Source organism: Morchella importuna (assembly GCF_003444635.1).
Source record: "Morchella importuna strain M04M26 chromosome Unknown Morimp01GS003, whole genome shotgun sequence".
NCBI classification, from domain to species: domain Eukaryota; kingdom Fungi; phylum Ascomycota; class Pezizomycetes; order Pezizales; family Morchellaceae; genus Morchella; species Morchella importuna.
This window is the reverse complement of record NW_025763400.1, coordinates 860,365-875,629: the sequence shown is the minus strand read 5'-3', so window position 1 is coordinate 875,629 and position 15,265 is coordinate 860,365. Positions and strand designations below refer to the sequence as shown.

At 45.3% G+C, this 15,265-nt stretch overlaps 1 protein-coding gene across 1 annotated transcript; it reads right to left on the bottom strand.

Moving 5' to 3' along the window:
* Window positions 1-7,226: 7,226 nt before the first annotated feature.
* On the bottom strand, window positions 7,227-8,983 carry LAJ45_01742 (uncharacterized protein; the record flags this gene model as incomplete). Its single annotated transcript, XM_046111335.1, has 3 exons — window positions 7,227-8,073; window positions 8,143-8,738; window positions 8,804-8,983. The coding sequence occupies 3 exons, from the start codon at window positions 8,981-8,983 to the stop codon at window positions 7,227-7,229; spliced, it is 1,623 nt and encodes a 540-aa protein (XP_045975279.1).
* Between the last annotated feature and the right edge of the window lie 6,282 nt (window positions 8,984-15,265).

Genomic DNA, 15,265 nt, shown 5'->3' with positions numbered 1-15,265 from the left:
GAACATTGAAATATAGAAGGAAACTAAACACATAGTCCGGGATAGCGAGCATCTCCTAGTTTGCTTCACTGTTTGCCAGTCATCTCTCCAAGATTCACCCACAACCTCAACCCACATCTATAGGACGACCAGGTGATACCTTAGGGACTAAACGCGGAGAAATATGACGGAACTCGAGGGAGTTGGAGGTTCTCCTGGATTATTAAGGGCCCGCTCTTTGAGAATGTTGTTTCTTTTTAGTATCGAGTGCCAGGGAATCTCAATAGGACCCAAATCGAATGACGACACACTTTCTGGCCGAGCCTGTGCAACTCTGATTCTCTTCCCCATCATGAGTTGAAGAAAATGCAGTGCATTATAGAAACAAGTTGAATCCAGCGTTTGGACCAGTAACGTGCTGCGCGTTGTTGTTTAAATTGCAACTAACCAGTTGTCATAACTATATTACAGCATGGGGTATTCGAAAAAAAGTCCAGTTGTGGGTGGAGTCGATAAAGTTACTGAAATTATCTGTAGACATGGCAGAAACCCGTTTGTGCGGTTAGTTGACAGGATCATAAGAGATACCGCTACTATATACGCCTTCTTTTTGCTGAGGGAGCTTAGAGTTATCTGAGAACCAAGCCATAGATCCCTGTATAAGTGATATAGTTAATTATTCCTATCCAATGGCCCATCATGCCACACCGACCCCTTTCGCAGGGTCAAAAAAAAAACGTCTTGTGCCATAAATCTCTTATCGACCATTGAGTCTCTCGCCCAAACCTTCTGCGGAAGTTAGTTCCAATAACAATTGGCAATAATTGGCGGGCTATGGGACACCATGACATATGTGACGTAGCGGTTTGTCTCTGCGATTCTTAATCCATATGCCAAATATGACTCGTCCCATGTTACCCAAACCGAGATCCTGGGACTGTCAACAACGATCTGACTTAACGGGGATACTCTACACTAGATATGATCGAATGTGCCATATCGCTTTTTAAAGATTTACAACTATGGGGAACTATCCGGTGATGGTATACTGACATTTGGATTTCTCCCTCTATACATCGTTACCATAGGTATTTAAACCTGAAAATCTCAGAAAATCTCATCCCGCTGCTACATAACTCTTAATGGCTTTGAGGGCTTGTATATGGTATAATCTCTACGCGTATGTGGCTTTAAGTAATCACACGATCTGGGGGCGGACATGAATGCCATAAATTTGCGATCTATAAGTTTAGGTTTGTCTTATGTAGATACTACTGTGTTCAGTTCTTAAATATCGATGGCCTTGGACCTTTCATTCCTATAAACAATTGGTATTTCTATTCTTTCAACTTTGTCGAGTGATAACCCATGATTAGATGAAACATGTTATTAACCCCTTGCACTTATCCTCAGATCACCTCTTTTCATCTACCAATCACTCTTATTGTTGCTTCACAGTCCTAACTTTTATCTCACTGCGGCATTTGTTTCTGTTTTCTCTAATCTTGGCATTATGGTTACACTCGGGCATTTCACTATATACTACATACACACGGAAGGAACCGGTCCACTAACGAGGTATTCCCACAAACAAATCAGTTTCTCTTGAGTGGCAGAGTTTTGATCTGAACAGTAACTGGCAGAAACAGGAGCATTTGTCGCATAGCTAAATTCTGACGGATATGGATTAATGCCCATCTCTCGTCCTGCCCGCTCGTTTCCCCTCCTTGCGGGGCCATCTACTCTTATCTATCATCCCTACATCCACTACTACGCATGGCATCAAGACTCGAGGTCTAAAAGAACTAGACTCAATATGCCAAGTGATTTCATCTCATCCAGAGACACCATGGTCTCGGAGGTTTGAACCGGATACAGTTAGTAAAGCCGCTCGGGGTTGATGACAGGTTAAAAATCAAAGTTCCAATTAGGCAGATAGGTAAAATGACTGAGTGAGTTGGTGATTTATGTGCGGGGAGTGAGACGTGGCACAAGGCGTAAAACCAAAGGAACAATTCGTGATGCGAATTAGCAGAGGTCGATATACTTACCCGCCTATGTGCTTCAACGCGGTCTAGGGAGTATAGACGTGCAAGTCTGAACAAACTGAATGGGGGTTGCATGATCTGAGGAGAATTGGTAGCCACTCTATACCTTAGCTTTAAGGATTATCGAAACAGGTCATTACGTCTTTTGTGGAGATCATCCATGGTCATAGGGCAATCACTGCATACAGTAATTCAAGCCTGTCTGAAAAGCACGAATTCACAGTCAGAATGTTAACGGCGGATACCCACTTCGATCTTCAAAGGCCCAGGCCCTGGTCTCAAAGCACCGAATACGTCGGCCGGTATTGTATCGAGTGAGATCTCTTGATCCTCAAGTGTTTATTGGTTCTACCAGCTTCTTGACCTCAAAGCTAGGCAGTGTTTCTCTTGGCATACATACTGACCTACATATAAGTCGGTGAGACGGTCGGTCATATTCATGACCATGGGTTATATGTCGTGCAATAGAATTCTTCCTCGATCCGGATATGTGTCAGACTTGTCTGGATCCCACGATAGGGTAGGGACGGAGCGTAAATCCGTCTTTACGTCAGTTTCCAATCGATTTTCAGTGTATGAAATCAGGTGTGCAACATAAAATGAGGGGGAAGTGTAAATCTACAGGATTTGACGACGTCGATTGTGGTTGGGTATAAATGATCCAAACGTGACTGCTGTTTCTGATATGAAAATCCGGTTTTGGCACAAATGAAAGTGGATATGCATACAATGGCAAATTTAGAGTCCAATGGCACTATGACCATCTGTCAATATGAATTTCGACGGTAGAAACATTGAAATGTGTCTTTGCGTTTCTGTTCAAGTAAGTCAGTACTGAATCATATAGATACGTCTCTAAGATAAAAATAAACATTCACGTTGGAAGCACCAATTAACTCTCATCTTCCCATAGAATTAGACGAATCTACTTGGCCGTTATTGCAAAGCTGAGAAGTCTTTGAAAGTTGTAAGAATTTGAAACGAAGGTTGGGTACGAGCCGAGAACCGCAGGGGTCCGTTAGGTAATAGCGTCCAGCTGACAGATTCGTAATAAATTTTCTCGACGCCTTGTCTTTTGGTACTAAACGAAAACTGATTTATACAATTTCAATATAAACATAGAGGGAGTATGTTATGTGCTCTTTTCTTACCAATCATATACAGCCGTTTCTACCTCACATATAATAGTTGCCATATTCTCTTTTCGGCTTAGCTGTGTCTCATCTCACTCGTACTAATAACCGGGATTTCAAAATGTAGTGCCGAGGCTATCGTTCTACGCAGCCATCTCGTTTTCTATGGAATTTGAGCATATCCAAATCTTCACTTTGGGGAAGTGATACAAGCGATTCGGGTTAAATACGAGGTCGAGGCCTATGTGCGCCTGTTCAGTTAGGAATCTACAGTCTTCTACTAATTTCATTCGCACCAGGCGTTTCTCTCTCCATGGAAACCATAATGATTCCTTACCTACGTTTAAGTAAGGCACCCTTTACATCCTTCATACGTAGCAAGACAGACTCTGTATCCACGCATTATCACTCGCAGACTATACATGACTGGTAATTTCTTTGAAATCAAATAGATCTATGTCTTTAGATTTGTCATATTCAGGTCGCTTATAGAAGATTAAGTGGCAGAATCATCTGTATCTACGTTTTTTTCATTACTCGCCGACGCATCTCCCTCGCATAGGCCATGGTCTCAACCACTGAAACTAAGCTAGGATGAAGCCAGTCGGCGATTATTGTTTAAACTACGCCACACCGGTAGGACTTGTATTCGCAAAGTAGTTATATCGTATCTGTGACCTTTCTAGGTCCGCCATACATGCTACCATAATTACCCTGTTGAAAACGTGCCCCCCCCCCCCCCCCCCCGGTAAGTCAAGTACCGAATTTATCGTTGCAGTTAACAAGGTCGGAGCGGGGCGGGGTGGGGCGGGCGAACTTTCGGGGTTTCCGGGGCCCGATGCAGTGTCGAGAAGTTCGCCCTGCCACCGATTTCAACGGGGTGCGGTCAAATTATTGCTATCCGAGCGAGTTTCGGCGCCACATGTCAAGTAAGCTCGGCCTACACGATAAAATGCGACATTTTTTTGTTTTTCCTGTAACAAGGGAGGCGATGAATATTCGACGGATTCGAACATAAAAGTGCCTCGGCGATATGATTGTCTTAGGCGGAAGCCGATTAACGAATCCCGAGCCGAGCTTGGTGCCTAGGCAACTGTGCTTACCGTCATGTGCTCTCACTCGTGAGCCGGGTAAACGTGCGTTGTGGGTCTGGGTGTCAAAATTGAAATTGGATCCCTATATTGGCTGCATGATATAGGCTGACACTAGTTTGGGTTACCTAGAAAATCCATCAATATCTAGTAACTTAATTTGCTTTGTATGATTGGGGCCCTTAAGAAGACATCTCGTTGCACGCAACACTATCACCACCAGACGAGTGGCCAACCGCATACTAGTTACTGTGCCTCGGGAACTTGATGATATAACCCAGCTAGGTGCAATCGCATGTACCATAGATCAACAGATCAGTATATAGCACACGCGGTTTGCCGAGGTCGGGCTGAAGGCGAAACAACGCAGGCAACTGTTGGAAAAATACCGCCTCCAAGTAAATGCTCATCTCCCGGTGGAACAGGGTAAGTGGAGGCGGACAACTTTAAAAACCGCGCCCCTATTTTGCGTAAATAATGTGCAACACATCAATGACCTCCCAAAGCTCAAACTCGGTGGATCACTATCATATATTAGCCCCAGATTTCTTCACTCTATGTAGATACCCGGGGGTGTACCTACATGTGCCACCCTGCCGCACCGCACCGCATAGCGCAGTGCAGGTGCCCTTCCCCGAGCCCGACCCATGCTTTGATCTTGTGAAATCGGTACCATAAATTCAAAGCCGCCTTTTCCGGATTAACTAACTAGGTTCCTTCCGGTTGCACGCATGCTTGGTAAACCATAAGCGCAACTAAATCATAATCAACCATTCAAGGAATGCCTAGCCTTCGACATTTACCTACCTATTGCAATTTCACGATTAGAGATTCTAAGGATAATATGTGTAATATCATTATCATTATGAATTATGAAAGCGGCGACCCCCGATCATGGTTATCGCAGTGTGTGAATACCTTTGTGCAGTGTAAAATACCACTATAATTACGAGAGTACATAGTACATATCTGCAGACCAGGTTCATTGTAAATAGATTAGGGGTGAGGTGTGGATTTATTCTCTCTACGTCTTTATTAGCCCTCAATTAATCTATCACGAAAAAGTGTCAGGAGAAGTGGAAATGAAATTATTGGTGCACTACTAATTATAATTACAATTCAGCCTATAGCAATATTCTCTTAATGTACGTACATACATGTACCTATTAAGTAGATATGTAAGGTATGTATTCATGTACGTATGATGTGATACGTTCAAATTGTTCTGAAACCCTAAAAGTAAATCAGATGATTACTGAATATAATAACTCTCTCCGCTATCCGTTGAATGTTGGTCAGTGCGATCAGCTAGTGCAAATGGCGGGGTACTGAAAACTCGGGGTTGGGTAATAAAAAAAACAGGATATATACCTGCATAGCATATGGTTTCCTTTCACTATTCCCCTCAATGCCCATGACCACGGGGCTGAGCATCAGGCTAACTGTGGGCTTCGACATATCATAAGCCCTGTTTGCAAGTAAGTGGGCCCCCGGTATTGGTTCGAAATGACCTCTTTCATACAGCGGCTGGATCTTAAACCATGTGAACACGATCCAGCGAATCGATTGCCCCATAAACAAATGCAGTGCATCTCCTCTAGCCAATGCAAGATGATGAATCGAATGATCACTCGTAGACCCTACCGCCAAGGTCGAGGATAGATAGACAGATGGAAGAAGATAGGGTGGGTATTTCGGTACCCCTCGTTGTCGGTGTGGACGTTAACGATAATAAGGATGGCTGGTGAATCCGGCGGGGCAGTGGATGGGGGGATGAAGTGCGTTGATGGATAGATGGATGGGATAGGTGTCCGCTCAAATGTCATATGTGTCGCGATCGACTTTGATCAGCCCAGCGGTGGCTTCATCGCCCCCATAGCACGAACAACTTTCCTGATTATCGGGAGGTGAGAACGGTAGTTAAAAGAAGAGTACCGGCCGTTGGTTCGCGCTTATCCCGCTTGCTCCCAATCATCTTGTAGGTACTCTATGTATTACTGGCACGGCGTGATCTACTCCACTGGAGTACATGTAGTGTACATGTGCACCACACATTGCCCTACTGCCCGCTTCCTGCAGCTGCGGATATATGTACATGTATGTATGTAGCTGATCACTAGGTAATCCGACCTTCTCTCCGAGTTATGTAATTCCCAGTTACCACTTCTCGGTACCGGCACGGCTGTCAAGTGATGGACCTACTAGTACCATGTTTGTGATCATGAGGAGATATGTACTTGTAGATAGATAGAGTAGCATTTATGCTTTTGTGCCTTTGTAAACGCCACATGTAGCTACATGTGCTCAACTCGAATTTACAGTCAAGTCGAAAGGGAAGAACAATATGAACAAGAAAATAGATAACAATGCAGCACATACACAGTACGGATACATAGACAAAAAAAATACTTCTTCCTGTAGCTTTCCCACCACCACAACCTTCCTAGTAGGCCCCTATCATGATAGAAAATACACAATGAGAAAAAAAAAGAAAGAAAAAGCAGGATATACAAAAAAAAGGTATGAGCTGATAAGAGGAGATAATATAGTAGTAAAGAAAATTGTAGGGATTGTGTGATAGCAGTATCCAGATAATTTAGAGGATAGCATCAAATGCAAAAAGGTGTCGATGTAGAAGTTTAAGGAAAAAAAGGTTCCGCGATGACGGCGACGTAAAAAAGCAAAAGACCAACTGACCGTATTAGCCCTCCCCCACCCACCCACCAAGTCCATCTATCCCATGCCTTCCCGGATATGAAAGAAAAATGCTCCCAATAGTTAAAAGAAAAGAAAAGTGAAGTTTTTAAAACATAAGACAATATTTAAAACCAAATATAGTAAAAGCAATTCCCGCTCCCTAATGCCCAAAATGAAGAAATATCAAAAACCCAGATTATTGAAATATAAGTGGATGGAGAGAAAAAAAACACTCAACATCCAATAAAAATGGACAAGAAGTTAAAAGAGAATCACACTCAGAATGCTGAAAGGGCAGCATCCCAAAAGAGCGGACCATTGATGAGTGCGAGGGTACCCACCGGTAGACTGCCCATCAGACTCGACCAATCCGCTGTTCGAGCTGAAATTAAGAAAGAGCCGGGTGTCTTGAAGCTCAACGCCATAAATATAGTCATGACGACGAGACACGACCGCAGAAGAAGCCTGACAATCTTTTCGTACAACTCTAGACTCTCAGCTTCTCCAAACGCAATACAATCGATAAGAACAGCAGTCATTGTCGTCTTCCGGTATAACGGTTTCATATCCGCTGTGAGGAAGTGTTCATCGAGAGTGCTCATGCTAGAGCACTCGTAAACCGTAGGCGTCTGAGCGTCTTCCGGCGGCAAGCTATCGAGTTCTGCAGATGTTTTCCTACGTCTCCACCACGATGTGATCTTCCATCTCCAATCCATCCAGCTACTCGACGGGAATTTTCTCTCTTGTTTTGGTGAAAGAATATCCTGGAACAGCGGGAGATCATTGATTTGTGCCAACTTTCGTTCATCTGGCTGTGAAGTAATATCGAGATAAATTGTCTGCTTAGGGTCCTGGTGCGAGAAATATCGCGCAAAAAACCGAGGATTTGAAACCCGGACTGTCAGATGGGTGGGTGTAGGAGGTGGGGTTAATTCCGGTGTTGCAAATATCGGCTCAGAGGACAGCGTTAAAGCCCGAGGTTTTGGCCGTGTCTTGGACTGGAAAGTCACGACTTCCGCAACCTTGGTTGCATTGGACTCGGGCAAAGTCAAGGTGACTAAAAGAGGTTCATTGTAAGTTTCCACCCGGCACCTGAAATAATCCAGCCAGAGTTTCTGCATGCAACTGTAAACATTTTATGTCAGCGCCATACGATTTTGAATGCGATTTTTCTCGCAGAAAAGAATTACAAACCTCTCCGCTTTGGTTGCGTCTCTTTGACCACTTCCAACAAGGACCTCCGGCCTTGTATATACAACGGCCTTCTTTCTGTATAATTTCCATGCCTCATACATAGTTTCAGGCACTGCCAGAAACGTGTTATATCCCCATGTAACGACAATGTTTAACCCCCTCCATGTACTTCCGGTAACCATGTCAAATGATGGTGACACCGAAAAAGCCCTTGCAACCATGCTCTTCGTCCCGTCTCTAGCATGCACTACCATGTGCATATCCACCCTTGAGCCCTCACTTGAAAAATTATCCAGCGGATCCCGCACTTGGATGTGATAACTTCCTGATCGATGATTAAATGGTGAAATATGAAATGTCTTTTCCATTTCGCCTGCAAATGTATACCCTTTCCGGGCCGGTGGGTTCGCCGGGTTGTCGCTATGGAGAATATAGAGATGTTTCTCGCCGAAAGTGTTGTTTACCTCTAGAACAACGAGTTTAAGCTCCTGCTGAGCCGAATAAAGATAATAATAAGAGACAGGATTGAACGAATAGCCAAAAAAGCGAGGTGTTGTGACGATATAAGTGAATGGATATAGTGATGGGTCAATTCCCTATTTCAAAAAAAAGTCAGTTTCGGGGATTTTACATTAAAAGAGTCAAGTATTCAGTCTCATACATGATGAATCAAGACAGATTCTAGCTTCTTCTCGAACGGAAGTTCTGGGTTTGTATAACCCGCCGGGTCGATAGAAAAAAAGGTGAATCGATCCCTCGATTTCCGGCCCAGCTTCAAATTCTCCGCCTTCTCTGACTGTGACTCCACCACTGAAAATAACCCTCCTACAGCATTCTTCATAGTGACCGGAAATCCGACATAGAGTAGCGGATATTTGAATGTATGTTTCTTAGGCAAGAAACGAGCGTGTGTCGTTGAACAGAAAAAGAACAACGGCCTAAACTTTCCGGGAAACTTCTCCTCCAAGTTCATCCGACTGCTCCTCACGACCATCCAAACGAACGGAGCCACCTCGAATAGACATATCCCCAGACATACCAAGGCGAAATTCCTCAAAAACCCAAATGTCAAATCCCAGATGTCGAGCAATTGGAGTGCCGAGGCGAAGACAAGGGCGACAGTCGCGGTCCTGAGAGCTCTAGTCTGGAGTAGCGGTTTGGTTGCCAGTAGAACGGACGATGCGTTGAGCAACAACAACCCCCGAGTTAGGAGGTCTCCGTCGCAACACATCGATGGTAGCGGGATCAAGAGACTCCGAAAGCCTCTTGCACACTTCCTTTTCTTCCAACCACACACGCACACGCCTGATGTGAAATACTAAGGTAGGTATCGATAACACTAACGATATGTATGATTTCCCAGTGGACTGGTTTTGCTCGGAGTAGTGACAGGAAGGATTTCTTGATGTGCCTCTCTTTCCAGTCAGTGTTGCCTCTGCCCTCAGTCTGTGGTGTCTCCGGAGTGCAAGTACTGTTTTGCTGTGTCGGAAAATTTCCTGTATAGTGTTGTATCCCCGCGTAGGGTAAAAATGTGGGAGAGCCGCTTTTGTATATGTGGGAATGCCGAGAGGCCAAAGAGAGCTATCACTCCGTTGGGTTTGGGGGAGGGGGGGGGGGGGGTGCTTGTGGCAAGTGTGTGCAGCTAGTGGTGACCCACGGGTCTCGATTGGGAGGGGGGTTATAATTATAATGCCTGGGGGGGGTTTTATGTTTTATGTTGATGATGCGTGTTCGCTCGTGGTAGATTCGTTCCCTGGATGTCGCATGATATAGCTTTCTTATTCTGGCCCTTTTCCAATTCCAGGCTGTACGTGCGTCTGAGGGAAACCGCCGAGGTCTGTGTCTTGTATGTACGCAAAGTAGAGTAGTTATACTAAGAATTAGATGCGCCTACTTTTATGGTCCTATCGGGACTGTGCAGAACGACCAATGAGATATTATACAGTTTAAGGTTGGTACAGCGACGATATAGTATCGAACTGCAACCGCAACTGTATGTACTGTACTGACGATCCGGGTACTCGTAGCGGTGGAGGGCCCAGCTAGCCAAAACAGAGGGAGAGAGACAGAGGGAGAGAGACAGAGGAAACAGGTCCAGATTTGATGGAATTGGGGAGAGGTGAACAATTGGACAGAGTGATCGTCGACTGATCAGTGGACAGGTCCGAGGAGAGGTCCTTGTACGGACGCTATGTACGTACGTAGATACAGTAGACAAGGTAAGGTAAGGTATGGTATGGTATGGATGTACGAGGGGGGAGGGGTGTGTGGATATGGGTGGGATGTATGTAATGCGTGTGTGAGATTCTCGTCTGGACCTTGATGCGGGGACGAGAGCGAGGACGATAATGTCTCTCCTTCTTTGCTGCTTTCTTCTACCAGATCAATTCGGGATATTCCTACTAATACTCGACGAGACGATGCATAATTCTAATTTGGGGTAGATTGGTTTAAATGATTGAATTGCGAAAATGCAAGGAGTTCAGGGAGAAAGATGAGGAAGGTATGATGGTGGTGATATGATGATATGATGATGCTGGAGGTTTCACGATACCACCATATAGAATGACAATGAGGACAAATGGGAATAAAAGTACAACGCAGTGCAGGAGCATCTAGCGAGGAAGAGAACCGAACTTGAAAGCTGTCCCTCTTTCAGATTATTGAACTGTCAACAGCTGTGGGGACTTGGATCCACAGTTGGTCCGTCCCGGTCACAGACTGGGGAGGCAGCATTTCAAGGTACAGGGCAGCAATAGTAACCTGTGATAGCGTAAAGGGGGGTGTGAGTGGGACAGAGGCAGACTACCAGACTGACTGAATGAGGTTTGTCTGGGAAGGGGGGGGGGGGGGGGGGGGGGGAACTGACTTGTTGCTGAGGTTGGCAGGTTGGCAGAAGAAAAAAGGGAAAACACTGGTGTCCGTAAGGGAAACCATCCCCGAGAACCAAGACCGTCAGAAGCTTCAAGCATTTGTCCCTGGTGTCCCGGTATTCTGGTGTTATTGTGGTGGTAAACGGAGCTATTTCTCAAATGGGTCCGAGATCCGAGACAAGGCTCGGAGGAGGACGCCTAAAGCAGGAGCCAAGATACATAGCGCCTCATTAACGGAACCGAACCTTTTCGCTACAGTTTACTATCGCGTTAGTAGAAGGGGAAAGGAAAGAAAAGCACGGTCATAACTAGAGTTTTTCTTCATGAAACGGCTGAGTTTGGGCATTTATTTAGATGCAGATTGTTAGCTGACAAAATCTTTATTCAGCACCAGAGTTCTTCTCTACTGTATCAGACTACTATTTACTAGCAACAAAAACCGCAATTGATAAGTGTAGTAGCACGTGCAGTTCTACTATTTAGCTGTGTGTACCTGGATGGATGGATGGCTGACTAGTGTCGGAGGTAGGGACTGCGGTTGTGGAGCCTGGGCGATGTGGGGGAATTATTCACACGACGTTGCCTTGCTACACGACGTCGCCCTGCCTTACCATGCAATTCCTATATCAGTTCAACATCCGCAATCGAAAAGCCACCTTCCCAAATATAAGTCAGCCAGGTAAACGCTTACGGTCTCGACAACAGCTTCCACCTTGTGCTGGCTGACGATGTATGCGCAACCCACCTCTCGTTCAATTAAAGACCTCCACCCCCCTCCAAAAAGCTGATCCGGATCGCTCAACCGGGGTACCTACATACATACATCAATAAAGGGCAAAAAAGAAAATACAAGAGTACGCCCGCGGCGCCACTACAGCTGTTTAAGCTTGTGATCGTTATCCGCGATAAGGTGCATGGCTGGTAGTACCTGTGTTAGGCATCTTGACATGAAGGATGGGGCGACAAAACTTAATCGTGAGGGGAAAGATGAACGTTTTCCTCTCTACTTGCCTGCTGACGCAACTATTCCGCGATGCGTGATATTAATTATCATGTCAGGGGCCTTGGAAGTCAGCCAATTATTTTCTTTGTTCCATCTCGAGCTTTAATTAGGTGGTGGTGTGCGCAAATATCTGTATTATGTAGGTTTCCTGCCTGATGACGAACGAACGAATACAGCTGCATGCTTTGCGAGCTGTCAGAACTCATCGCTCCGCCTAATCAAGCCCCTCGGCGCCACCGCCATCATCATCTTGGTGGTTTAAGGGGACTCGGAAAATTCCGAGAACCCTGAACCTGAAATCTGAACATAACATGAGCCACACTCCTCCTAGCTAGAGTCATTCAGTACCTCTAACAACCTCCTTACCCAAGATGAACCCCGTTTTACGGCAACCTCACCGCGCGAGCACGACATGGACCAAAACGCAAACTGTCAAACAGCAAATAACCATGATCAAAAACCTACCTACCCTACGGGTCCAATCTTAAAAAGAAATAGGAAGGGATTTGAAAAGATAAAAATAAAAAAAATAAAAAATAATACCTAATAAAAAAAACAAAGCGTGGAGAAAAACGATTGCGAGTTTCGGCTTCTCTCCCCAGGGTCTCTACTATCATCGCATCGCCCTGATATCGCCCTACCATCGGCCTCGGACGACGATCCTTCCCGTCGCCTCACAATCGGGTTCCGTCCTGTTTGTTGACCCTCGCTTAGGTACTCTAGAGTTGAGTATTGAAAATTAATATATTTTCATCGCCCCCATCTGCATACATCGGGCCCCTGGTCCCCCGGCCCTTCTTGCCCTGCCCGCACCTTTCGACATGATCGACATCCACGATGCAAAAACCGGGCAAGGGGGTGGGGAAAGAAAGGCTAGATACCGAGACGAGATGTCGCCGGAGGCACTGTTTACGCTTACTTTTTCTAGCTGTCTTTTCTCCTCCTCCCTTCCCTTCCCTCCCCTAGCTCAACTCCTGACCTGGCCTGACTGCTGCTACTGCTGCTCGTTTAGATCTCGCGGTGTTAGATTTGCCCCAATTTGATTTGATTTGATTTGCGTGCACCCCAAGGAAACGGGAAACAGGGCTGCAAGGGCTTCTCACCTCCACTCTAGCTTTTCCTCGATCCCTGGACTATTGCTTTTTTTGTCTTGTGAGCCATCTGTCTGTCTTCCCAATTCAGGGGAAACTCCCCGAGATTTCATAGAATTAACCCACTTTAACCGCTACAGACAGAGCAGAGAAGTGGTACACAAAGCAATCGTCATGCAACAATGGCATTACACTGCCTTTTCTTTACTGTCTCTCAATCGACTCATATTCTGTTTCGTTCGTCGATAGCAGATTCTCGTTTGATAGTCAGTCAAGCGCAGTGGGGTCGTGCAGCCGAGTTGGGACCGGGAGGGAGGGGTGGTGGTGATAGTAAACGAAACGTTTTCTCACCGCTCACTCGCGCGAGCAAAAAACACCGACTCACTTACTAACAGACACACACACACACACACACACACACATACACGCTAGAGGAATATTGACAGCGGCGCACGTGCAACTGTTTTTTATTTCGTTTCACCGCCAGAACCACAAACAATCAAGGCCCCAGAATTACCTGCCTCCCAGGGAAGAAAAAAAGGGAAAGGATATTGGAAAGTAGTAATAACACCGACGACCGGGAGATCCAGGCACAGCGGGTCACGACTCACAAAACCTCTTTCTTTCACTCAAACCCTTGCGGCGCGATATTTACTCATCACCATGAGCAATTGAGTCGACGGCAAGTCCCGCCTAAGAAATAAAGACAAAAAAAAAAAGCTAGACGGCATGTTAATATGTAAGTACACCTACCTAGATCTCAAGGTGAGACTACAGCACATACGATCTGGCCGCCGCCGCCGCCCCCATCCCTCCGGAGGTTTCCCAGAATGAAAGATGGGGGTTCGAGGTATGTGAGGTTGATGGCTGAATCTGAACCCCTTCCCGAAAGCTCAGGGCCACCAAACCGATTATTTCACCACCACCCCTCACCCCGTTTTGATAAGAGGAGCAGTGCATGATTGCAATGGACCGATGAGGATTACTAACGATGTCGACAAAAACTAAAAGAGAACAAAAACCGGCTCTTAGAAATCATTGACCGGTAGATGGATTCAACCTGAGCTGACAGTTGCATATAAAACTTATATAAACACCATCTATATATATGCTCCACGCGTTCGGAGTTTAATTGGGACAGAAAAAAAAAACTGTCATCCCCCCCTAACTAAATAACGTTCGTACCTACATTCATATGTATGAAAAACCAGGTATGGGGGTGTGACATACAGGCCATACCCAGAAATATAAGAAACAAGCACTACATATTATACGCTGTACCATCTGTGGTCGGAATTCGCTAGTGGTTACACCTTTCCCTTACCAAAAGCAAGGCGATGTAACGGGAATGCTATATCTCGTATATCAAGATCAGATCTCTCCGCCGCGGGGAACGCGAAAAATTCCGGGTGACGTTTCGTTTCGGAAGGGGACAACATGTAATCTATTATCTATATCTATATTACCGAAGAAAAAACAAATGGGGTTTTTGTTTTTGTTTTTGTTTATATACATTTATATATTTATATATTAGTTTTCATGCAACTGTAGCTGGATGGAATGGATTGGAAATTAGGCTTGATGCATACAGTATTGTACATCTCATGTTGTGCTACTGCTACTGCTACTGCAACGAATACGTGCCTGGGTTTATGGATTTAAGGTGATGTGATATTGGTAATTTATGTAGTTATATTGTTGGTGGTAGTGGCCATGGTAGTGATGGTTATTGCCGGTTATTTTAATTGGCTGCAGTAGCTAGGTAGTAGCTTGCTTACCTAGCTACCTCGAATTTTCATCTCTCCCTAAGTTCCTAAATATATAATTATAATTATAGCGAAAGAAATTGGCATCTCCTGCGTTGCTTGCAGATCTTAACATTAACACTCATCCCTTCTGAACCCAAAACCAAAACCCAAAAAGAAGCGCCTCGAAGCCCAAAAATAAGCGCGCCACCGCCAAAGAGAAAGGGCGAGAGCAACGACTGGTTACCAATCTCTCCTTCCCTCCTCTCCACAGTTCCCTTCCACACTTCTGCATTTGTCTTCTGCGTGCATCATCCATCCAAAGGGGGAAACACACCACACACTGACACACACACAGAGACAATACAAATTGGTACCTGCGTCTACACGCTAACGAACGCTAACCCTCCG